This window comes from Podarcis filfolensis (assembly GCF_964270895.1).
Source record: "Podarcis filfolensis genome assembly, chromosome: 2".
Taxonomy (NCBI): domain Eukaryota; kingdom Metazoa; phylum Chordata; class Lepidosauria; order Squamata; family Lacertidae; genus Podarcis; species Podarcis filfolensis.
In genome coordinates, this window is record NC_139605.1 from 10,971,872 (window position 1) to 10,998,143 (window position 26,272).

The 26,272-nt window shown below is 43.0% G+C and overlaps 2 protein-coding genes and 1 long non-coding RNA gene across 6 annotated transcripts in view; 2 read left to right on the forward strand and 1 right to left on the reverse strand.

The window, feature by feature from the left end:
- The window catches only part of LOC310756790 (uncharacterized protein), a 52,160-nt gene that overhangs the window by 18,464 nt on the left and 7,424 nt on the right, over positions 1–26,272 (forward strand). The window contains exons 2-4 of one of the 4 annotated variants that reach the window (XM_083601568.1): positions 9,989–10,175; positions 17,213–17,603; positions 17,775–19,113. In XM_083601568.1, coding sequence (XP_083457694.1) covers positions 9,989–10,175; positions 17,213–17,603; positions 17,775–18,543 — 1,347 coding nt within the window. In that variant the 3' untranslated portion in view covers positions 18,544–19,113. Of the gene's footprint in view, positions 1–9,988; positions 10,176–13,658; positions 14,390–17,212; positions 19,114–26,272 lie in introns of those variants that run through there. The other 3 variants (XM_083601567.1, XR_014544981.1, XR_014544982.1) reach the window with 3 other exon arrangements.
- Positions 1–26,272, reverse strand: part of LOC310757472 — a 31,850-nt gene that overhangs the window by 3,802 nt on the left and 1,776 nt on the right. The gene's annotated exons all lie outside the window — the stretch shown is intronic.
- The window catches only part of LOC310756708 (uncharacterized protein), a 53,586-nt gene continuing 40,470 nt past the window's right edge, over positions 13,157–26,272 (forward strand). The window contains exon 1 of the mRNA XM_083601311.1: positions 13,157–13,173. The gene's annotated coding sequence lies outside the window, so the exon portion shown is untranslated. The remainder of the gene's footprint in view (positions 13,174–26,272) is intronic.

The following is a 26,272-nucleotide window of genomic DNA, read 5'->3' on the forward strand; positions in this document are numbered from 1 at the left end:
ACGCAAGTAAAGCTGTGATGAGAGGGTTTTTGATACAACAGAATGCATTAAAAAAGAGAAGGCAAAATGAGAAAAAAGATAAAATTTTGGAGAAAATTAAAGAAGGTGAGAAAAAACTGAGAGCCAAGCCGAAGTCACAAGAGATTCTGAGAGAAATAAAGATATATCAAACACAATATATGGAATTGATGAATCAGGAAATAGAATGGAAAATTAAACAAATGAGACAGAAGACATTTGAATCGGTGGATAAATGTGGGAAATTACTGGCATGGCAATTGAAAAAAAGACAAAAACTGAATATAATTACAAACCTGGAAGTAGAAGGAAAAGATATAAACAATCCAAATGAGATAAGAAATTGTTTCCAGAAGTACTTTAAGCAATTATACACACAAGGGCCACAGAATGAAAGGGACATTGATGGATTTTTGAAAACAAATGGATTACAAAAAATTTCACAGGAAAGTAAAGCATTGTTGAACTGTAAAATAACAGATCAGGAGATAGAAGGTGCCATCCTAAATATGCAATTGGGCAAATCCCCGGGACCGGATGGACTGACCTCCAGATACTATAGATCCTTGAAGGATTGGATTGTACAACCTCTGAAGGAAGTCTGCAATGAGATTTTGGAAGGGGAAAAGGCACCAGAATCGTGGAAAGAGGCCTACATTACACTTATACCGAAAACAGAGACTGAAAAGACTCAACTTAAAAACTACCGTCCCATATCCTTATTAAATGTGGATTACAAAATCTTTGCTGACATTTTAGCTAAGAGACTGAAAAGAGTATTGATTGAAGAGATACATAAGGACCAAGCGGGCTTTCTGCCGGGAAGACACATATCTGATAATTTGAGGAATATAATTGACATTTTGGAAAAGCTAGATGTGGATATAAATATTGGAATGTGAGAGTCAATTTAGTCCAGGGGGTCCGGCACACTTCCTCAGCGCAGCTCTGCTATTCCCCCTGGAACCTTTGACTCCAGCAGAGTAAACACAGCAAGAAGTAGAAGCTTGGACGTTCTGTCGTGTGGCAATAACTCAGGCTTGAAACACAGCAATCCTTATCTTAAAGACTTTATTGCTGTACAGTTCAACACATCGTAAATCTTCCCGGTGAGACGCAGCTCATGGCTCCTTTCTCCGTGGAGCGTAACACACAGACTGGCAAACACACAGAGATCCACGCCCCTTCCGTGTTCTCTGCCCGCCCTCAGAATGTGAGGCGTCATCACTCAGAACTCTTAACCCTGTATGTTCTGACTCTCTCAACAATAAATACTAAAGCTGTTCTGATATTTGTGGACGCGGAGAAAGCCTTCGACAACATTTCTTGGAGTTTTATGAAGAAGAACCTACAGGGTATGGGGGTAGGCCAAGGGTTTGAAAACGGTATAGGTGCAATATACTCTGAACAAAAGGCCAAATTAATTGTAAATAATGTGGTTACGGAACAATTTAAGATTGAAAAGGGGACACGACAAGGATGCCCAATTTCCCCTTTACTTTTTATATCGGTCCTGGAGGTCTTGCTGAATATGATTATTTTTTTTTTTTATAATATATTTATTAAAGTTTTCAAATAAAACATATATCAAATAAGCACTTATCGTTGTCCATTTAACATCTTTCAATTGTTACATGGGACTCCCCCACACCTCCCGCATACACTTACATCATTATTAAATTATTTTCAAGCAAATTATCATTTAACTCATCTTAATTAATAATCTTAATTTGGTTTGACATATAATTCGACTTTAAATCTATTTTAATGGTAGACAATTGTCTGCACTGGCATCCTATTCAGCACTCAGCCAGATTACAATATTTTTGTAAATAAGTCTTAAATTTCCTCCAGTCTTCTTCCATCCTTTCTTCTCCCTGGTCTCGAATTCTGCCGGTCATCTCGGCTAGTTGCATATAGTCCATCAGTTGCATCTGCCATTCTTCCACAGTGGGTAGCTCCTGAGTTTTCCAATTCTTGGCAATTAATATTCTTGCTGCTGTTGTTGCGTACAAAAAGAATGTTCTGTCCTCTTTTAACACACTCTGGCCGACAATACCCAGGAGAAAGGCCTCTGCTTTCTTAGTAAAGGTGTATTTAAACACCTTTTTTAATTCATTATATATTTTCTCCCAAAAGGCCTTCACTCTAGGGCAGGTCCACCAGAGGTGAAAAAATGTTCCTTCATTTTCCTTACACTTCCAACATTTGCTATCAGACGAATGGTATATTTTAGCCAGTTTGACAGGGGTCATGTACCATCTATACATCATTTTCATCACATTTTCCTTCAACGCATTACATGCAGTGAAGTTCAGCCCAGAGGTCCACAACCTTTCCCAATCTTCAAACATAATATTATACCCAATATCCTGCGCCCATTTTATCATTGTTGATTTTACCATTTCGTCATGTGTGTTCCATTTCAGCAGCAAGTTATACATTCTTGAAAGTACCTTAGTCTTAGGTTCTAACAGTTCAGTTTCTAACTTTGACTTTTCCACTTGGAATCCTAACTTTTTGTCGTTTTTAAACACTTCTTTAATCTGAGCATAGTGTAACCAGTCTCGCACTTTGTCTCTCATCTTTTCTAAACTCTGCAATTTCCAGTTGTCACCATCCTTTTCTATTATCTCCCAATATTTTGGCCAATTGGCCTCCATATTGGCTCTTTTCCGAGCCTTAGCCTCCAGGGGTGACAGCCACCTCGGAGTTTTATTCTCCAGTAAGTCTTTATATTTTGTCCAGACATTAAAAACTGATTTTCTGACAATATGGTTCTTGAAGGCCTTATTTATCTTAGCTTTATCATACCATAAATATGCATGCCATCCAAACGCATTATTAAAACCTTCCAAATCCAAGACATCCGTATCTTCAAGAAGTAACCAATCTTTTAACCAGCAGAAAGCTGCAGCTTCATAATACAACTTTAAGTCTGGCAGGGCAAAGCCCCCTCTTTCTTTCGCATCTGTTAATATTTTAAATTTGATTCTGGGCTTTTTGCCCTGCCAGACAAATTTAGAGATATCTTTCTGCCACTTCCGGAAGCACTCTGTCTTGTCTACAATCTGCAGTGTCTGAAACAAAAATAACATTTTTGGCAATACATTCATCTTGATGGCAGCTATTCGGCCTAGCAATGAAAGTTTTAATCTTGACCAACTATCCAAGTCTCTCTTAATCTCTGACCAACATTTTTCATAATTATCTTTAAATAAACTCAGATTTTTTGCTGTTATGTTTACCCCTAGGTATTTAACTTTTTTAACCACATTTAGTTCTGTCTCTTTCTGAAGCTGTTCCAACTCAATATCTGTCATGTTTTTCCCCAGAACTTTAGTTTTTTGCTTATTTAACTTAAATCCTGCCACTCGACCAAAGTTTTGAATCAATTGTAGTACTCTTTTCAAACTAGACTCCGGCTCCTGTAATGTCAGAACTAGGTCATCTGCAAAAGCTTTAAGTTTATATTGTTTCGCTCCGACCTGAATCCCTTCCACCAACCGGTCCCCCCTAATCATATTCAGGAGCACTTCCAGAACCGAAATAAACAGTAATGGGGAAATCGGGCAGCCTTGTCGTGTACCTTTTTCAATTTTAAACTCTTCTGTAACCACATTGTTAACTATCAGTTTAGCCTTTTGTTCTGAATATATTGCCTCAATCCCGTTCTCAAACCCCCGTCCCACTCCCATTTCTTTTAAGTTCCCCTTCATAAATTTCCAAGAAATGTTGTCAAAGGCTTTCTCCGCGTCTATAAAAATTAAAGCTGCTTTGGTGTTTATGTTTGTTTGTAAAAGTTCCAATATGTCTATAATGTTCCTTGTGTTAGTAAACATATGTCTGCCCGGGAGAAAGCCTGCCTGGTCTTTATGGATTATCTCACTTAAAACTTTCTTAAATCTTCGTGCCAAAACATCTGCAAATATTTTGTAATCCACATTTAAAAGGGAGATGGGACGGTAATTCTTAAGTTGTGTCTTTTCAGTTTCTGACTTTGGAATCAATGTGATAAATGCTTCTTTCCACGATTCAGGCGCCTTCTTCCCCTCCATTATTTCATTACTGACCTCCAACAAAGGTTGTATCAAATAATCCTTCAATGTCTTATAGTAGTTAGAGGTCAGTCCATCTGGCCCTGGTGATTTGCCCTGTTTCAGACTCATGATGGCCTGTTCAATCTCTTGTTGTGTTATTTTGCCATTTAAAATTGTTCTGTTTTCTTCTGACAGCTTTGCTAATCCATTTCTCTCCAAAAATTGTGTAATCTCTATTTCATCTTGTGGCCCTTGAGTATATAACTTTTTAAAATACCTCTGGAAGCACTTTCTAATCTCTCCCGGGTTCTGAATGTTCCTTCCTTCAACCTCTAAGTTTGTTACTGTATTTAATCTTTGTCTCCTTTTCAACTGCCAAGCTAGCAGTTTCCCACATTTATTTGCCGATTCAAAAGTTTTTTGTTTCATTGTTTTAATCTTCCATTCTATTTCCTGATTTATCAGCTTGGAATATTGCGCCTGATAAAGTTTAATTTCTCTCAGAATCGGTTGGGACTTCGGGTTAGATCTTAACTTCTTCTCCAACTCTTTGATACTTTCCAGAATTTTATCTTTCTTTTCATTTTGCAGTCTTTTCTTTAAGGAATTCTGTTGGATCAAGAACCCTCTCATCACAGCTTTACTTGCATCCCAGATAGTTCTTTTTTCCACCGTAGTGTTCAAATTAATCTCAAAATAGTCCTTTAAGGTTTTTTGGGCCTTCTTTACAATTCTTTGATCTCTAAACAGGCCATCATTCATCTTCCATCTAAAGGAGCCGATTGGGATCAATGTCATATCCATTCTCAAGGCGTTATGGTCGGAGCATGTTTTGGGGCAGATTTCCACCTTCCTCACCTTAGGTGCCAGACTTCTAGTTATCCATATTTGGTCGATTCGTGTCCAAGTCAGTTGAGCTTCAGAAAAGAATGTTCCTTCTCTTCCCAAGGGGTTTCTAACTCTCCAGATGTCAACCCAGTCCATATTGTCAGTCATTTCAAAAAAGGTCTTAGGTAGTCTTCCCTCTTTAGTAATGTTCTGGTTCTGTGACTTATCCATATTTGTTGATACGACCCCATTCATGTCCCCCATCATGATGACGTTGTTGTAATCCAGATAGTCCAGCATGATCTCGTGCAACTTCTTATAAAAATCCGATTTTCCTTCATTTGGAGCATAAATTCCTAATATCAAAATTTTTTCTCCTTGATACTGTATTTCTATTGCGAGGATTCTTCCACTTTCGTCTTTAAAGAGAAATTTTGGTGAAAGGCTCTCTTTTGCATAGATCACTACACCTCTCTTTTTAACTGTATCCGATGATATAAATTCTTGACCAAGCCTTTTATTTATTAACACCTTTCTATGGAGCCTAATCACATGCGTTTCTTGTAAGCATATAATGTCCAATTGTTCCTTTTTTAAAATATGAAAAATTTTAGACCTTTTTTCGGGACTGTTACAGCCATTTATGTTCCAACTCAAAAGCTGCAGAGACATCCTGGATAGATCTGGTTATTCTTTCTGGGGTGGTACCTTGTTCTCCGGTCCTTGAGGATCCGAGGGGGCGGGCTCCCCTGGAGGTTCTGGCGCTGGCAATCCAAGTCCTTTGTGGAGGTCTTCTCCGTGTGCTCCCAAAAACTTGTCTCTATCTTCCACTGTTTTGATTTTGATCTTTCTCCCTCTGTAGGTAAAGGATAATCCTTGTGGAAACTCCCACCTGAAGATAATTGCGTTGCTTCTCAACAGTCTTGCCAATTCCGTGTAATTAGATCTAAGGTCCAGCAACTGCTTAGGAATGTCCTTGTAGATTTCAATTCTCTTGCCCAAGATGTCTAGTGACTTTTCGTAGTGCAGGCCCAAAATCTTGTCCCTTTCCTCCTTTGATCTCAATGTTATCAAACAATCTCTGGGCTTCTCTGTCCTTCTGACTCTGCCAAGCCTGAAAGCAGATGCAATTTTAAAGTCTTTTTCCTCTAACTCCCAAAACTTGGCAAATTCCTTAGTTAGAAATTCAATAAGATTATCTTCTTCCACCTCTGGTATTGACCGTATCCTCAAGTTGGTCTCCCTGTTTCGCAGTTCTGTCATCAAAAAGTAAATCTGATGTTCTCCAACTTGTTTGCTGAGTGGTCTTACTTCTTTCTCAAGTTCTTCCAATCTTTGACTAGTATCTTCAGCCAGTTTACGATTTTCACCTACAGCCTCCTTTAATTCTCCAATGGATTGGGCATTCTGTGCAACTTGTCCAGTCAGCTTATTCAAACTTTCTGTGTTCTGTTCAATTTTAGCTGTATGCAAATCAGCCTTCTTGTCCAGAGCCTCCAGTTTCTCCAAAATTTTCTCCAAGACAGAGCTACTTGTCCCTGAAGCCATATCTCCCAGGTGCAGCTCCTCTGTCTCACCCTCCCCTGCCTGTATTAGGGAGGCCGCCTCTATGTCTGGAGGCAAAGTGGAAGGCAAGGCCGGCACAGAAGATCTACGCTGTGAGGCTGCAGATAAAGTTAAAGTTGTTTGTTTAGTCCTTCCTCTTCTCCTTGCGCCACTCATTCCAAAGTTATCTGTAATCCAAGGTCAATCCAAGTTGTTCCCATGAGAAAGCAGAGTCCCAGATGCAATAGTCAAACAGAGGCCGGGAAAGGGAAAGTAAAACAAAGTCACTGCTGTAAGCCCAAAATCCTCTAGAGGGAGCTTAATACGTCTTCAGGGAAAAGATCAAATCCAAGTTAAACTTATAAATTTAAATCCATGTCTATCGCCTCCACAGTGTGTTATTTTTAGCAGAGTAAAACTTAAAGCAAAACAGTGTTTCTTACAGTGCCTTGACTGCAACAGTTTCAAAGTATCCAGTTCCAGCTCAGAATGTTTCAAAACCTGAATTCAATATATCCAAAGTTGCAAACTGGTGCTCATTCAGGCAGCTCCAGCACCAGAGATTCTTATTTATTTTATAATCCACTGGTACCACAGAAGAAGAATATCAGTGCATCCCACATATGACCAGCAAAAGTCAATAGCTCAAAGTCTTTCACTCAGAAAACTGCTTTAACAGGGTGCCAGCATTTAGTTAAAGCATAACTTTTTGTCTCCACTCCTCCTGCTCTTTGCTTAAAGTTCAGTATCGCGGGAGATGGGCTTCCTGCTTATTCTCACTCCGTTTTCAGCCAAATTTCAACTTTTTTTTAAAAAGTTTTAAAAGTTCCATAAAGTTCTCAAAAAGTTTCAGAAAGTTGACGAAAGTTTCAGAAAGTTTTCAATGTCCAAATTTACTCACGGGTTGTAGTTTCCAAAGTTCAGAAAAGTTGCAGGAAGAAAGGACAGCGCTGACCGGCAACAGCAATGCGGCTTCACTTCGCTGTTTGCGCAACGACCCACAGCGCCGCTACCCCCTCCGCGATCCGGAGCCCCTTACGGGGTCCCTTCAACGTTTTGGGGGCTGCTTCTGGCGCCCGCCGGGTCCCGAGACCACAGGCTTCTGCCACCTGTGGTTTTCCTGGATGGGTCTCCGCTTCGCCGTAGCGGACGACCCGTTTACAGCGGAGCTCCCTTCTCCTTACTCGGAGAAGGCAGCCATTACCGGTCGCGCCGCCTCCGGAAGTCCGGTCTTGCTGAATATGATTAGAAGGGACCGGTTGGTCAAAGGTATACAGGTCGGAGCCAAACAGTATAAACTGAGAGCTTTTGCAGATGATCTAGTTTTGACGTTACAGGAGCCAGAATCTAGTACTAAAAGAGTTTTAGAACTAATTCAAGAATTTGGTCAGGTGGCAGGATTTAAATTGAATAAGACCAAAACTAAGGTTTTAGAGAAAAATATGACATTGTTTGAAAAAGAGAAATTTCAGAATGAAACAGGTCTGTCTGTGGTGGGGAAGGTGAAATATCTGGGGATTAATATGACATCTAAAAATGGGAACTTATTTAAAAATAATTATGAGAAATGCTGGTCAGAAGTGAAAAAAGATCTCGAAACATGGTCAAATTTGAAGCTTTCCTTGATGGGTCGAATAGCAGCTATAAAGATGAATGTATTGCCTAAAATGTTGCTTTTGTTTCAAACATTACAAATTGTGGACAAGATGGAATGTTTTAAGAAGTGGCAGAAAGATATCTCTAAATTTGTCTGGCAGGGCAAGAAGCCTAGGATAAAATATAAGATTTTGACTGATGCAAAAGAAAGGGGTGGCTTCGCCCTGCCAGACCTCAGACTCTACTATGAGTCAGCAGCATTCTGCTGGTTGAAAGACTGGCTGCTTCTGGAAAACACAGACATTTTGGATTTAGAAGGTTTTAACAATGTGTTTGGATGGCATGCATATTTGTGGTACGACAAGGTTAAAGCCCATAAAGCATTTAAGAATCACATTGTTAGGAGATCTCTGTTTAATGTTTGGACAAGATATAAGGATTTACTGGAAAACAAAACCCCAAGGTGGTTGTCACCAATGGAAGCGAAAGCTCAGAAAAAACTCAATATGGAGGCCAGTTGGCCAAAATATTGGGAAATTTTGGAGCAAGAAGGAGATAGACTGAAATTGCAGAGTTTTGAGAAATTAAAAAACAAAGTCCGAGACTGGTTACATTATTTTCAGATAAGGGAAGCATACAATTTGGACAGGAAAATTGGCTTCCAGGTGGAAAAATCTAAATTAGAAACAGAAGTGCTAGAACCTAAAACTAAAATCATGTCAAAAATGTATAACTTGCTGCTGAAATGGAATACACAGGATGAAACGGTTATGTTTGCTGACTGGGAACAGTTATGGACCACAGGTATGAAATTCACGGCATGTAATGCCTTAAGAGAGAATATTATGAAAATGATATACAGGTGGTACATAACCCCAGTCAAGCTCGCAAAAATATATCACTTGCCCGATAATAAATGCTGGAAATGTAAGGAAGTGGAAGGTACATTTTTTCACCTATGGTGGACGTGCCCAAAGATCAAGGCCTTTTGGGAAATGATTTATAATGAAATGAAAAAGATATTTAAGTATACTTTCCTGAAAAAACCAGAGGCTTTTCTCTTGGGTATAGTCGGCCATTTGGTGCCAAAGAAGGACAGAACCCTTTTTATGTATGCTACAACGGCAGCAAGAATACTTATAGCAAAGCACTGGAAGACTCAAGATTTACCCACTCTGGAAGAATGGCAGATGAAATTGATTGACTGTATGGGACTAGCAGAAATGACCGGCAGAATCCGCGACCAGGGAGAAAAGTCAGCAGAAGAAGATTGGAAGAAATTTAAGGAATATCTACAGAAATATTATAAAATTAATGAACTTTGAAAAGATGTTGGTTTGAACTTTGGTGGTTTCCAGCTGTTATGATAAAGATAATGGGGATTATAATTGTTTTTGTTACTAAATTTAAAAAAGTTGAGTGGAAAATAAGGCGATATTTTAAAAGGAATGTTAAGAGATCAGGATTTGCTGAATTAACAAATTGAACTAGAGAACAAGAAGGGGAGGTATGAGGAAGTCAAAGAAACATGTGACTGAAAACTGTTATTGAAACTGAACTGTTTTTAATTTTTTTTTCTTTTTTCTTTTTCTTTTTGTCTTTATATAAAACTGGAAAACTCAATAAATATTCATTTAAAAAAAAAAAACAGATGCAAGCAAGGGGCTTCCTTCTTCTCCATGCAAGGGCCACCCATGTATTCAAAGCAATCCTTTGCAGATTAACTCTTAAGTTCCAAGGGATCTACTCTCAGGCCACTAATGTGCATACCATGCCAGCCTTAGGAAGCGAGGCGGGACAGGCAGGTGAAAGGAATTGCCAAAGGTGTTTGAAAATGGGTGGGAGCTCTTGGGAAGGGGGTGCCCAGTTGGGGCTTCTCCAGGGGCAGCAGAATGTCTTGGGCAGGAGAATCCCTGCAGGGGCTCTCAGACTCCCTTGGCTTCTTCTTCCCTCCCTCCCAGGAAGCTGCAACTGGCTCTGGATTCTGCGCTCCTCAGGAAGCTGAACCTGCAAACCTAGCTGAGACTGAACCTGCAACCCTGGCCAGGATGGAAGGAGGAAGATGGACGGTTGACCTGGTCAGGCTGTCTCCCACATCCCTCCCCACAACCTCTGAGCATTCCCTCCCAGGACCCTTGGAGAAATCTGGTGAGTTCCAGGGGAGAGGAGATGGGGACAGAGATAGATGGATGGTGGAGGGAGAAAGAGGAAAAGATGGAGAGGAGACAAATAGAAGGAAGTTCCTGACAGGAAGAAGGAAGGGGTGAGGCCTTCTGCAAAGCAGCGCTTTGTTTCTTGAATCCCTTTCATAAAGTAGTGGGGGCAGATTTTCTTCCTCCAGGATTTTAAATCTTAGGAGTTACAGTGGTACCTCGGTTCTCAAACTTAATTGTTCCAGAAGTCTTCCAAAACCAAAGCGTTCCTAAACCAGGGCGTGTTTTCCCATAGAAAGTAATGCATTAATCCGTTCCAGACTTTTAAAAACAACCCCTAAAACAGCAATGTAACATGAATTTTGCTATCTAACAAGACCATTGATCCATAAAAAGAAAGCAATAATCAATGTTCTGTACCATAAAATAAATAAGACAGCATTGTAGATGAAAAAAATTAAAATTAATTTTTTTTGTACCTGCACTGATTATAGTCATTGATTAAATGGGGGGCTTTTATCCCTTTCAACAGTCAATCTATAAATCATAGAATCATAGAATCATAGAATCATAGAATCATAGAATCATAGAATCATAGAGTTGGAAGAGACCACAAGGGCCATCGAGTCCAACCCCCTGCCAAGCAGGAAACACCATCAGAGCACTCCTGACATATGGTTGTCAAGCCTCTGCTTAAAGACCTCCAAAGAAGGAGACTCCACCACACTCCTTGGCAGCAAATTCCACTGTCGAACAGCTCTCACTGTCAGGAAGTTCTTCCTAATGTTTAGGTGGAATCTTCTTTCTTGTAGTTTGGATCCATTGCTCCGTGTCCGCTTCTCTGGAGCAGCAGAAAACAACCTTTCTCCCTCCTCTATGTGACATCCTTTTATATATTTGAACATGGCTATCATATCACCCCTTAACCTCCTCTTCTCCAGGCTAAACATGCCCAGCTCCCTTAGCCGTTCCTCATAAGGCATCGTTTCCAGGCCTTTGACCATTTTGGTTGCCCTCCTCTGGACACGTTCCAGTTTGTCAATGTCCTTCTTGAACTGTGGTGCCCAGAACTGGACACAGTACTCCAGGTGAGGTCTGACCAGAGCAGAATACAGTGGCACTATTACTTCCCTTGATCTAGATGCTATACTCCTATTGATGCAGCCCAGAATTGCATTGGCTTTTTTAGCTGCCGCGTCACACTGTTGGCTCATGTCAAGTTTGTGGTCAACCAAGACTCCTAGATCCTTTTCACATGTAGTGCTCTCAAGCCAGGTGTCACCCATCTTGTATTTGTGCCTCTCATTTTTTTTGCCCAAGTGCAATACTTTACATTTCTCCCTGTTAAAATTCATCTTGTTTGTTTTGGCCCAGTTCTCTAATCTGTCAAGGTCGTTTTGAAGTGTGATCCTGTCCTCTGGGGTGTTAGCCACCCCTCCCAGTTTGGTGTCATCTGCAAATTTGATCAGGATGCCCTTGAGTCCATCATCCAAGTCGTTGATAAAGATGTTGAATAAGACCGGGCCCAAGACAGAACCCTGTGGCACCCCACTAGTCACTCTTCTCCAGGATGAAGAGGAACCATTGATGAGCACCCTTTGGGTTCGGTCAGTCAGCCAGTTACAAATCCACTGAGTGGTAGCATAGTCAAGACCGCATTTTACCAGCTTCTTTACAAGAATATCATGGGGCACCTTGTCAAATGCCTTGCTGAAATCAAGGTAGGCTACATCCACTGCGTTCCCTTCATCTACCAGGCTTGTAATTCTGTCAAAAAACGAGATCAGGTTAGTCTGACATGACTTATTTTTCAGAAATCCATGCTGACTATTGGTGATTACAGCATTCCTTTCTAGGTGCTCACAGACTGTTTGCTTAATGATCTGCTCCAGAATCTTCCCTGGTATTGATGTCAGACTGACTGGGCGGTAATTATTTGGGTCCTCTTTTTTCCCCTTTTTGAAAATAGGGACAACATTTGCCCTCCTCCAGTCTGCCGGGACTTCGCCTGTTCTCCAGGAATTCTCAAAGATGACTGCCAGTGGTTCTGAAATCACATCTGCCAGCTCTTTTAATACTCTTGGATGCAGTTCATCTGGCCCTGGAGACTTGAATACATCTAGACTAGCCAAGTATTCTTGTACTATCTCCTTAGTTATTCTGGGCTGTGTTTCCTCTGCTGAATCATTTGCTCCAAATTCTTCAGGTCGGGCATTGTTTTCTTTATCGGAGAAGACTGAGGCAAAGAAGGCATTGAGGAGTTCAGCCCTTTCTGTGTCCCCTGTTTGCATTTCACCATCTTCTCCTCTGAGTGACCCCACTGTTTCTTTGTTCTTCCTTTTGCTACGAACATACCCATAAAAGCCTTTTTTGTTGCTTTTAACCTCTCTAGCAAGCCTGAGTTCATTCTGTGCTTTAGCTTTTCTGACTTTGTGTCTACATGTGCTGGCTATTTGTTTGAATTCCTCTTTGGTGGTTTCCCCCCTTTTCCATTTTTTGTACACATCCTTTTTTAATCTTAACTCAGTTAAAAGTTCTTTAGATAGCCACCCTGGCTTCTTTAGGCACCTTCCATGTTTCCGTCTCATTGGTATTGCCTGAAGTTGTGCTTTTACTATCTCCCTCTTAACAAACTCCCAGCCATCATGAACTCCCTTTCCTTTTAGTATTACTGTCCATGGGATCTCACCAAGCACTTCCCTAAGTTTTATGAAGTCGGCTTTCTTAAAGTCGAGAAATTGAGTCCTAGTATGCTTGGCTGCTCCTTTCCGCTGTATAGTAAACTTCAGAAGAGCATGATCACTCGCGCCTAATGATCCTTCCACTTCTACCCCACTAACCAGGTCATCAACATTGGTTAGGACCAGATCTAAAATGGCTGTTCCTCTTGTTGCTTCTCCCACTTTCTGGACAATGAAGTTGTCTGCAAGGCCAGTGAGGAATCTGTTTGACCTTATGCTCTTGGCTGAGTTTGACATCCAACAAATATCCGGGTAATTGAAGTCCCCCATTACTACTATCTCCCTTCCTTTTGCATGCTTGGCCATCTGTTCCAGGAAGGCATCATCTATGTCCTCCGTTTGGCTTGGGGATCTATAGTAAACTCCCACAATGAGGTCACTGTTATTCTTCTCTCCCTTAATTTTGACCCAAATGCTCTCACTTTGGGTTTGAGGTTCTAAATCTTGGATCTCTTCACAGGTATACACATCCCTGACATATAACGCCACTCCTCCTCCTTTCTTGTCTGGTCTGTTTCTCTGAAATAGATTGTATCCCTCCATTATTACATTCCAATCGTGGGACTTATCCCACCAGGTTTCAGTGATTCCTATTATGTCATATTTAGTTTGCTGTACCAAGAGCTCAAGCTCATCTTGTTTATTTCCCATACTTTGCGCATTAGTGTACAGACATTGAAGTCCATTAATCATTCCCCCGTGTCTCTTATTTAAGGATTTTTTCCTCCCACCACTAGGTCTGCGTGCTGTTTGCTCCATTCGGTCTATGACATTTGGATGATCATCTTCATCAATTGATAGACTCCTACCTTCAGGAGCACTGTCTCCCTCCCCCACATTAGTCAGTTTAAAGCCCTCCTGATGAGGTTTCTGAGATTTTTTGCAAAAACATTCCTCCCAACCGTTGTGAGGTGCAGCCCATCGCTTGCCAGAAGTCCATCTTCAAGAAACTGCATTCCGTGATCTAAGAATCCAAACCGTTCCTGTTTACACCATTTGCGAAGCCAGTTGTTCACTTCCACTATTTTTCCCTCTCTCCCTGGGCCACGTCGTTCAACTGGGAGGACAGATGAGATGACAATTTGTGCATTTAATTGCTTCAATTTCCTGCCCAGAGCCTCGTAATCTCTTTTGATCTTCTGGAGGCTATTGCTTGCAGTGTCATTGGTTCCCACATGAACCAAGAGGAAGGGGTATTTGTCAGTGGGTTTTATGATTCCTTGCAGTCGTTCTGTTACATCTTGGATCTTAGCCCCGGGGAGACAGCACACTTCCCGAGACATCTTGTCAGGCCCACAGATCACTGCTTCTGTTCCCCTCAGTAGGGAATCCCCTATCACCACTACACGCCTCCTCTTAGGTCTAGTCAGGGTTCTTCCGTGAGCTGTCCGTTCCAAGGTCGCCTGCACATTCCCTGAGGACTGCCTTTGCTGCTCATCTTCATATACCTGATCAACTGTAATGAGGGAGAGATCCTCAAATGGAGTCTGCTCTTCATCTTCCATGCTAGGGGAAAGGACCTCAAATCGATTGCGTATTTCTAAACAATCAGAGCGAACCCTGGGCCTCCTACTTCTTTGAGTCACGTTTCTCCATATATCTGGCTCCTGTGTTGGTGAACTAGCCTCCTTCTCAGGGGAGCCCCCTGTCTCCTCCTTGGTGGAGATGGTGTGCTCTGTTGCTTCCAAGAAGAGCTCCAGCTCTCTAATTCTTTGGAGCGTAGCTACACGTTCCTCCAGTTGCTGGACTTTGTCTTTTAAGAGGGCAATCAACATGCAATTGCTGCAGGTAAAGCTGCCTGCAACCTTTGGCAAGATGGCAAACATTGCGCAGGAACCACAGGCGACTGCAGCTGTTCCTTCACCCTCCATCTTGAGAAGGTGTCGTTGGGGGTGACTACAGCGGTCCTCCATCATAAAATCAATCATAAAACAAATAAACAAGCCTCAGTCAAAAATGAAAAAGCCACAAAAACACAAAAAATAGGAAAAAACTAAAGCAGCAAATGTCACCTCAGAACACTGCAACCAGGAATGGCTTGAATATTGATGGGGGGGAGCTTAAATTAGCTGTGCAAGGGAACAAATGGGATGAAACAGGCCTTGATTACGATGGAGACAACTTAAATTAGCTGCTCAAGGGTAAAACGGAATTTTAAAAAGCCTTAAATAGGATGGGGGGCACTTAAATTTGCTGCGCAACAGTAAAAATGGAAGCTCAGGAGCACGTTCGGTTTCCAAGGCAAATTTCAAAAACAGGAGCACCTATTTCTGGGTTTGCAAATGATGAATCAACAGAAGCATAGTCAATCTATGGACTTCCCTCTTTTTTTGAAATATTTTTATTGTTTTTTACAAATACAAGTTTATATCAAAGACATTTTTCTAATCATTTCATGAGATTCTCTGAATCACATGACTTCGCTCCATCCCTTTCATGGGTCCTTATATTAATTTTTCCAAAACTACATACAGTGGACTGATTGGAATAAAAATAACATTTTTGGCAATACATTCATTTTTATTACTGATATTCTTCCCCAAAATGATAAATTCATTCTTCCCCATATGTCTAAAGCTCTTTTTATTTCCTTCCACTCAATCTTGTAATTGTCCTTAAAAATATTAATATTCTTAGCTGTCAAACAAATCCCTCACTATTTGACTTTGTTATGTATAACTAACTCTTTTTTCTGTTGTAATTCCTTTTGATCTTGCTCCATTGTGTTTTTTACCAAAAACGTAGTCTTATTCTTGTTTAGTTTAAAGCCTCCAGCCTGCCCGAAGTCCTGTATCTTTTCTACCACCTTCAGTGGAGTATTTTTGGGATCCTTCACTGTAATTACAAGGTGAACTGTAAAAGCTTTTAATTTATATGCTTTATTTTCTACTGTTATTCCTGTAATTAATTTCTCCACTTTTTCTCTCTCGCCAGGGCCTCTAATACCAAAATCAATAATAATGGTGATAGGGGATATCCTTGTCTTGTCCCCTTCGTTATTTTACACTTTTCTGTTATAACCTTATTAACAATCAGCATAGACTGTTGGTAAAAATAAATTGCTTCCCCATAATTCATTTTTTCTTTTATCTTTTTCATAAAAGCCCATGAAACATTATCAAAAGCCTTTTCAGCATCTATAAACATTAAGGCCACTTTTTTCTCATTTCTTACTTTCAAATATTCAATAATATCAATTATATTCCTTATATTCTCCTTCATCTGACATCCTGGTAGAAAGCAGGCCTGCTTGTGCTGAATTTTTTCTGCTAAAACACCTTTTATTCTATTGCCCAAAATATGAGCAATAGTCTAAATGGACTTCTATGGACTTCCATCCTACAGGAGTGATGGTCAACAACTTGGATAGCTTGAAAAAGAGGATTAGACTGAAAGCACAGGAAGGTGGGGGGCTCTTGTACTCAAATCCTGCTTGCTGGTTTCCCGCAGGCATTTAGTTGACCACTGTGAGAACAGGGTGCTGGACTAGGGGGGCCTTTGCCCAATCGAACAGGCTCTTCTTATGTTCTAATACAGGCATCCCCAAACTTGGCCCTCCAGATGTTTTTGGACTGCAACTCCCAACGTCCCTAGCTAACAGGATCAGTGGTCAGGGATGATGGGAATTGGAGTCCCAAAACATCTGGAGGGCCAAGTTTGGGGATGCCTGTTCCAATATATTGCAATATTTTTACAGTTACATGTGGCATAGTAACACAAAAGTTTTACTTCTTAGTCATAGGAGAGACTGCTATTCAAGCCTGTGATCATTTCCTCCCTGGAAAAAGAGAAATACTGTGGTACCTCGGGTTACATACGCTTCAGGTTACATATGCTTCAGGTTACAGACTCTGCTCACCCAGAAATAGTGCTTCAGGTTAAGAACTTTGCTTCAGGATGAGAACAGAAATCGTGCTCCGGCAGTGAAGGCCCCATTAGCTAAAATGCTGCTTCAGCTTAAGAACAGTTTCAGGTTAAGTACGGACCTCCAGAACGAATTAAGTACTTAACCCGAGGTACCACTGTACAGAGATGTGTCTAAGAAGCCAGTTCCACCATAAATTATAACATAAATGCATTTTATTAAGTGTGAATGGAGTGATCATGTCTCGTTCTTGCCATTATCTCATCTACATTCCTAGAAGTTTGGAACGTAAGAGAGGACAGTGGAGAATGGAGACTGTTAAAATAAGAGACGGTGCATATTGGGATTGACGTGTTTTTTAGTTCCTTTCTTGTCTTTCTTGAAAGTCTTAACAGGATTCTCCCCGCCCACCCCACTCCCAAACAGGTGAGGAAGATGATGGTCAGAATTCTGTGGAGTCATCTGTGAAATCATTGGGAAGAACAAAGAAACAGTTTAAATGCATAGAATGTGGGATGTGCTTTAGTCACAGTGGAAGACTGAGAAGACACCAACGAACTCACACGGGGGAGAAACCATTTAGATGTACTGACTATCGAAAGACCTTCAGGGAAAATAGAACTCTTAGAAAACATCAAGGAACTCACAAAGGGGGAAAACCATTTGAATGTACTGAATGTGGAAAGAGCTTCAGTGGAAGTGGAAACCTTAGAAGACACCAACGAACTCACACAGGGGATAAACCATTTAAATGTATTGAATGTGGAAAGAGTTTCAGTGAAAGTGGAAACCTTAGACAACATCAACAAACTCACACGGGGGAGAAACCATTTAAATGCATTGAATGTGGAAAGTGCTTCAGTCGATATGGAACACTTAGAATACACCAACGAACTCACACGGGGGAGAAACCATTTGCATGTATTGAATGTGGAATGAGCTTCAGTGTATTTGGATACCTTAGAAAACATCAACGAACTCACACGGGGGAGACACCATTTAAATGTATTGAATGTGGAAAGAGCTTCAGTGAAAGTGGAGACCTTAGAGTACACCACCGAACTCACACGGGGGAGAAACCATTTGAATGTACTGAATGTGGAAAGAGCTTCAGTGAAAGTGGAAACCTTAGAAGACATCAACGAACTCACACAGGGGAGAAACCATTTAAATGTATTGAATGTGGAAAGTGCTTCAGTGTAACTGGAAGCCTTAGAAGACATCAACGAACTCACACAGGGGAGAAACCATTTAAATGTATTGAATGTGGAAAGTGCTTCAGTGTAACTGGAAGCCTTAGAAGACATCAACGAACTCACACGGGGGAGAAACCATTTAAATGTATTGAATGTGGAAAGAGCTTCAGTCGAAATGGAACACTTAGAATACACCAACTAACTCACATGGGGGAGACACCATTTAAATGTATTGAATGTGGAAACAGCTTCAGTCAAAATAGATACCTTAGAAGACATCAACGAACTCACACGGGGGAGAAACCATTTAAACGTGTTGAATGTGGAAAGAGCTTCAGTGAAAGTGGACACCTTAGAACACACCAACGAACTCACATAGGGGAGAAACCATTTGAATGTATTGAATGTGGAAAGTGTTTCAGTCAAAACGGAACACTTAGAAGACACCAACGAACTCACACGGGGGAGAAACCATTTAAATGTGTTGAATGTGGAAAGAGCTTCAGTCGATATGGACACCTTAGAAAACACCAAAAAACTCACACAGGAGAAACCATTTAAATGTACTGAATGTGGAGAGAATGTGAAAAGCTTCAGTCCATATCGACACCTTATAAGACACCAACTTCAGCTGCAGTAGAGCACTTAGAGTACACCAACTAACTTATACGGGGGAGAAACCATTGGAACGTATTGAATGTGAGATGAGCTTCAACAGGAAGGATAAACTTACATTACACTGGCGAACTCACACATGGGAGAAGCTTAACTCAATATGAAACCTTAGGAAACTTCTGCTAACTCACATGGGGAAAACCAGATTTATGAAATGTGGGAAAAGCTTCAGAGGGAGTGGAGACCTTAATATTCATAAGATAATTCACACAGGTGGGAAACCATATAAATGGATCGAGTTTTCCGCTCAGGTTTCCCAGATTTCCTGGGAAGTGAAGATGATTGTCAAGTCTCTGGATGTACAGAAAATAATTTGTGTTTGTTTTCAATAATAATAATATTTTTTTTATTTGTACCACGCCCATCTGACTGGATTTCCCCAGCCACTCTGGGTGGCTTCCAACAAAATATTGAAATACAATAGTCCTTCAGATATTAAAAGCTTCCCTAAACAGGGCAGCCTTCAGATGTCTTTTAAAGTCTGGTGGCTGTTTTTTCCTTTGACATCTGGTGGGAAGGTATTCCACAGGGAGGGCACCACTACCGAGAAGGCCCTCTGCCTTGTTCCCTGTAACTTTGCTTCTCACAGTGAGGAACCGCCAGCAGGCTCTTGGTACTGGACCTCCATGTCCAGGCAGATCGATGGGGGTGGAGACTCCCCTCCCGTCACCAGTCTAGCCGCCGCATTCTGGATTAGTTGTTGTTTCCGGATTACCTTCAAAGGTAGCCCTTGCAGTAGTCCAAGTGCATTGCAGTAGTCCAAGCGGGAGTGCATTGCAGTAGTCCAAGCGGGAGATAACTGGAGCATGCAATAGTCTGGCAAGACAGTCTGCGGGCAGATAGGGTCTCAGCCTGCGTACCAGATGGAGCTGGTAAACAGCTGCCCTGGGCACAGAATTGACCTGTGCCTCCATGGACAGCTGCAAGTCCAAAATGACTCCCAGGCTGCGCACCTGGTCCTTTAGGGGTACAGTTACCTCATTCAGGACCAGGGAGTCCTCCACACCTGCCTGCCTCCTGTCCCCCCAAAACAGGACATCTGCCTTGTCAGGATTCAACTTTAATATGTTAGCTGCCATCCATCCTCCAACCGCCTCCAGACACTCACACAGGACCTTCACCATCTTCACTGGTTCTGATTTGAAAGAGAGGTGGAGCTGGGTTTCCGCATACTGATGAATACCCAGCCCAAACCCCCTCATCTCTCCTAGCGGCTTCATGTAGATGTTGAAAAGCATGGGGAGAGGACGGAACCCTGAGGCACCCCACAAGTGAGAGCTCAGGGATCTGAACACTCATCCCCCAACACCACTCAACCCCCAACACCACTTTCTGAACATGGCCCAAGAGGAAGGAGCGGAACCACTGTATAACAGTGCCCCCAGCTCCCAGCCCCTCAAGACGGTCCAGAAGGATGTTATGGCTGATGGTGTCAAATGCCTCTGAAAGATCCAGCAGAACTATGAAACAGCTCTCACCTTTGTCCCTAGCCCGCCGGAGATCATCGACCGACGTGCCCAGGTCAGTTTCAGTCCCATGATGAGGCCTGAATCCCAACTGGAAGGGATCCAAATGGTCCACATCTTCAGCAACCACCCAATCAACCAATCAATCAATCAATCAATCACCTTGCCATAGAGTGTTACCTCGGGTTAAGAACTTTGCTTCAGGATGAGAACAGAAATCGTACAGCGGCAGCAGGAGGCTCGATTAGCTAAAGTGTTTCAGTCGCTTGATGAGGCCTGAATCCCAACTGGAAGGGATCCAAATGGTCCATGTTATGTACTGAGTTGAATAGGATCCAAACTGCAGCAGTCTGATTGGTCCTAGAACAATAGGATCCAAAATGCAGCAGTCTGATTGGTCCTAGAACAATAGGATCCAGAATGCAGCAGTCTGATTGGTCCTAGAACAATGCAGCAGTATGATTGTGTCAGGGAATTGACATCGGAGCCAGAAGTGGAGGCAAGGCTCCCAAGCGATGCCGGAGAAGGGCCCAGCAGGGAGAGAGGGAACTCATCGGCTGGGGAAGGAAATCAGCGTAACACCAGGGATAAAGGGGGGCGGATGGGGGAATCGGAGAGGGGGCTCCAGGACTCTTCACCGGAGACCAGCGGGGAGAGCACAGGTCCTCCGCTACCCACACCCACTCTGCGCAGAAGACTTCTGCGCAGGGAAAGTAGGCGTAGACTTGGCGTCAAAGAACTTCTTTGCTGGAAGAAGTTCAAGAAACGCCCACTGACGGATTCTGCTAGCGACTGAACAGCCACGAAGTGAAGGGTTGTCCAGCCAGGAAAAGGTTTAACCAGGCAACCTAGCCAGGAATGGCGGCAACTTAAGCACGAGCAACCCCATATAACCATTACAGATTGGTTGGCAGGAACCACCCAATCATGCTCCAGATAGAAGTGAATCCACAACCTGATTGGCTTACAGTAGAATTCCGGAATTAGCCAATCATGTGCAGCCCATTGTGTAAATAATGTATATAAAGTAGATACTTTGAGGGGACTTTCATTCATTCCTCCTCACCACTATGAGCTGAATAAAGAGCATGAAATCACTTTGCGACTCTGAGTATATTTCAGTCCACATCTTCCAGGCTTCCCTGGAGTTGTTCAGCAACCACCCACTCAATCACCTTGCCAAAGAATGGAAGATTTGAGACTGGGCGATAGTTGGCCGTATTGGCTGGGTCTAAAGATTTTTTTTTTAAGAAGCAGTTTAATACAATGGTGCCTCGGGTTACATACGCTTCAGGTTACATACTCCGCTAACCCAGAAATATTATCTCGGGTTAAGAACTTTGCTTCAGGATGAGAACAGAAATCATGCAGTGGCAGCAGAAGGTGAAGCGATTAGATAAAGTGGTGCTTCAGGTTAAGAACTGTTTCACGTTAAGAATAGACCTCCAGAACGAATTAAGTTCTTAACCAGAGGTACCACTGTAACTGCCTCTTTGAGTGTGTCTGGGAAGGCTCCCTCACAGAGAGAAGCATTTACCACCCCACGGAGCCCATCGCCAGCCCTTCCTGGCTAGCTTTTATGAGCCAGGATGGGCAAGGATCAAGAAGACAGGTGGTTGGTTTAACTCGTCCAAACAGCCTGTCCACATCCTCGGAGGTAACAGATTGGAATTGATAACACGCAACTTTACTAGACAGGACTCTAGCACTCACCAGCCCCCGCCCTGCTCCCGCGGGGGAGTCTACCTCTCTGAATCTGAGTGACTTTATCTGCAAAAAAACTTTGCAAAATCATTGCAGGAGATCATGTGGCCCGTACGGGGCCCCATTGGAGAGTTGGTTGCATTAAATTGCAAACCACCTGAAAGAGTCTCCTGCTGCTGTTTTCTGCAGATGCAAGAAAGGGGGTGAAGAAGGTTTTATTCACCTTTGCTATCGCCATTTGGTAGGCTTGACGTTGAGCTCTAACCCGTGTCCAGTCAGATTCAGAATGAGGTTTCTGCCACTGGTGCTCTAGCTGTCTCGCCCTCAGATCATGGAAAACCATGGGGCTGTCCAGGCTCCATGCAATCGGAGAGGGTGCTTCAGAGCTAGACAGTCAATAGCCCTGGTTAACTCCACATTCCAACGGGGCACCAGGGAATCAGCTGAAAGGCCATCAACCTGGGATAAAACATCCCCTACCACTCTCTGGAAACCATTTGGATCCATTAAGTGGCGGGGGGGGGGAACCATCCAAATCAGTCCCACCTCCCTGCAGATGGGAAGGGTTGTGGAGAAGTCCAGGTGCACCAGAAAGTGATCTGACCATGGTACTTCTTTAGTTTCGCTTTTACTTAGTGTCAGATCACCAACATCCATAGAGGTGAACACTGTTGATATCAAGCCATATATCAGAGGAATTTGGCCACCCTCCAGGTGCCCGGCTTGAATCCTTGTGACCTCCTGTCTGCGACTCCCGGCAGGATCAAGGGAGGTCTCCAATCGGCGATTCTTCCCAACGTGAAAGAAGAACACACCATTCCTCCCCCTCCTCTCCCAGGGAGGGGAAAGAGACAGACAGAAATATATCTACATGTCTTTATTTCTGTCGTTCCAGCAGTACAGAGAAAACATGTCTGTACCCTCTGATACCCAGCTGCAGAGAGAGAATAACTCCACCCATGTACTTCCAGTACAGGGTCATGTGCCACTCTGAGCTAACATCCGGTGCTCAGTGCACATAATAGACTGTCCCTTCTTCCCACGGTACAGTCCCAAAACATCAACATCATGTTTGGCTTTCCAGCCATCTGGAGCACTCAGCAGCATTGCTCCTTTTTCGTAACAACCTCCCCCAAAAGAATCAATGCATGTTGCGGCAAGCAAAGCGTGATCCAGAGAAGAAAACAAACAGTCGTTATACACATAACACTCCCCTGTTGTTTCAGTTCCACCCTTGGAACTACCCGCCACTGGTTTCCCCAGTGTACCTCTCTGGTTGTCTGGCTTCCAAGGAATGAGTGCATCTGCATTACCTTGGCTAGCAACTCTCTGTTGTGTCTTTGTCTCTGACTTAGACACAGCTCCAACCTGTCCTCGGTTGTGTACAACAGCAACACATGCAACAGCTAAATTAGCATACTCTTCTGAATACCTTTTGGGTGGTTCACCCTTTGTGACTCTCTCAGACCTGCGTATGAGGTGCTGATCCTCTCTGCTCACTGGTTCTGTCTCAGGACTCTTAGGAGAACCAGTTCCAACCGTAAACAGTGGTTCAACCTTCACCTGTGAAGGTCTATCCATTGTGTGAGATTTCCTCTCAATGACTGTGACGACTGAGCTCTCTGAGCTATCACTGTCGCTCTCAGTACCACTGTACTCTGTGAAATCATCATCATCATCTGAATCGTCCTCTGTGGGAAATGTGTGTGCTATCACTCTCTCCTTTTCAGGAGCACTCTCTAGAAATTTTGTGAGAATCACCTGACCAGATTCAGACAAAATTACTCTGTAGAGACCCTTTTCATATCCCACAAAAATGCCTCTGGCATTCTTTACTCCACCTGGAGCTTCTGTCCTCACATGAGACCCAAAAACCTTGAAATGGGCAACAGAAGGTTTTCTATGGAACAGTTTCTCAAAAGGAGAACTTCCCAACTCTTTCGAAACCTTTCTCACCCACGCATGACAAAACGACATGAGTGACTCCGCCCAGAACTCATGTGGCAGATGTGAACTAAGCAATTGCGCATTCATCCCCTTTTGCAATTCTCTGTTCACTTTTACACAGACACCCCTGTTCCACGCTTCCGCTGAAACAGCAATCTTGTGTCTGATCCCCTTCTTCTGCAGGAACCTCTGGAAATCCTGTAAAAGAAAAATCTGCTTCTTATCTGTCAAAAGACAATCAATGTTAGCATCATGCATATCTTTAACTTTGTCACAAAACTCCTGAAACCTTTCCAAGGCTTCCTGTGGCCTCTTTAACACATAAACCCAGACAAAGTTAGAGAAATGATCCACACACACAAGATAATATCTTGCATTGCCTCTAGATGGTTCTAGAGGACCAATCACATCAGCATACACCCGCTGAAATGCTCTGTTGACTCCGGTCACCTGCTTGGTGCTCGTTTTGGTCACACCTGCAAGAGAAATCATGTTAGACTCAGAATTACATTCCATGTAATCACTTTGGTCAAAAGTCAACAAATACAGTCCACCTTTCTCTCTGGCAGAAAGATATAACTCTCCATCTTTGAAGATCTTGCAGCTCTTATCATCATAGGACAGTTTCAGTCCTTTCTTTGCAATCTGCGAAACACTCAGCAGATTGAACTTCAATTCAGGAACCAAGTAAACATTGTTTATTGTCAAGTTCAGACTCTTAAGATAGACAGTCCCTACACCGGTCGCTTCCAGCTCCTGACCGTTGGCCTGTTTCACAGCGAAGCTTTGCTTCTTAAACGTTGAAAAGAGTTCTCTGTGTGGGGACATATGGACGGTGGCTCCAGTGTCAATAACAAATGAGTTCCCAACACCTGGCGTGGTTCCTTTCGCCATCAAAGCCTTTGCAGGTTTCACCATAGGCTTGGTACGACCTTTGCCTGACGCCTCAGGCTTAGCTGAGCGGCCCTTCGCTCCTTTTGGCTGGCGTGGCTTCTTGCAGCTCCGCTGAAGATGCCCAGCCTGTCCGCAATTGTAGCATCGGACAATGTTCAAAGCTACAGCATTCTCTCCAGTAGCAACATCAGTGGGGGAATTAGAACTCCGTTCTTCCCTCCCCCTGTCCTTGGCATCCATTTTGAATCCAAGTCTCAGCTCTCTCACTCGAGCTAGTTAAAATCCCAAAAGCTCCTTTTTGAGCTGTCTTTCTGCCTCTCTCTCAGGCAGACAATCTCCAAGCTGTCTCACAGTCAAAACAACTTTCGCTTTCCCGGCTCTGACTGAGCCAGCCCCAGGTGTCAGTAGTTTTCCACTGTTCTGACTGTCGTTGCTTAGCAACTGTGCATACTTCTTCGTTATCTCACCACAAAAATCTGTGGTATGCAAGCCTTTACTCTCAGAGCTGTTTTTCCAAACGCAGCTCTCTCGTGAACCAGAGAATAAATCAATCTGCATTCACACTTTTAGCCCGATATTCAGCATACCTTTTTGGGGCTCCGTTGCTTGGAAAACACGCCCTCTTGGTGTTCAGCTGATCAGACGTTATCTTCTTTCCTTGGTGCAGAGGATGGCACACGATCCATCAACCTCTCACCTCTCATGCTGATTCCCATGGATCAGATAACCAGCAGCGTCTGCTACCATATGTTGATATCAAGCCATATATCAGAGGAATTTGGCCACCCTCCAGGTGCCCGGCTTGAATCCTTGTGACCTCCTGTCTGCGACTCCCGGCAGGATCAAGGGAGGTCTCCAATCGGCGATTCTTCCCAACGTGAAAGAAGAACACACCATTCCTCCCCCTCCTCTCCCAGGGAGGGGAAAGAGACAGACAGAAATATATCTACATGTCTTTATTTCTGTCGTTCCAGCAGTACAGAGAAAACATGTCTGTACCCTCTGATACCCAGCTGCAGAGAGAGAATAACTCCACCCATGTACTTCCAGTACAGGGTCATGTGCCACTCTGAGCTAACATCCGGTGCTCAGTGCACATAATAGACTGTCCCTTCTTCCCACGGTACAGTCCCAAAACATCAACATCATGTTTGGCTTTCCAGCCATCTGGAGCACTCAGCAGCATTGCTCCTTTTTCGTAACAAACACCAGGTCTAAGGAATGTCTGCGACACTGAGTTGGGCCAAACCTATTCAGGGACAGCTCCATGGAGGCCATGCTTTCCACAAAGTCCCAATCGGCCCCTTGTAAGGTTGTGTCGGCGTGAATGTTAAAATCCCCCAGGACAACCAAACTAGGTGTCTCCAGGAGAACATCTGCCACAACCTGAAGCAGTTCGGGCAAGGAATCCTTGGTGCAGCGGGGAGATCGGTACACCAAAAGGAATCCTGTACTGCCCCTATTGTCCAACTTCAAGAACATGCAATCAGAGAACTGGTCTTCCCAATAGGATGCCTGGTGGAAATTAATGATTTCCTAAAAATCACTGCAACCCACCCGCTCGCCCACATGACTGGGTTGAGAAGAGAACCTGGTGGACAAGC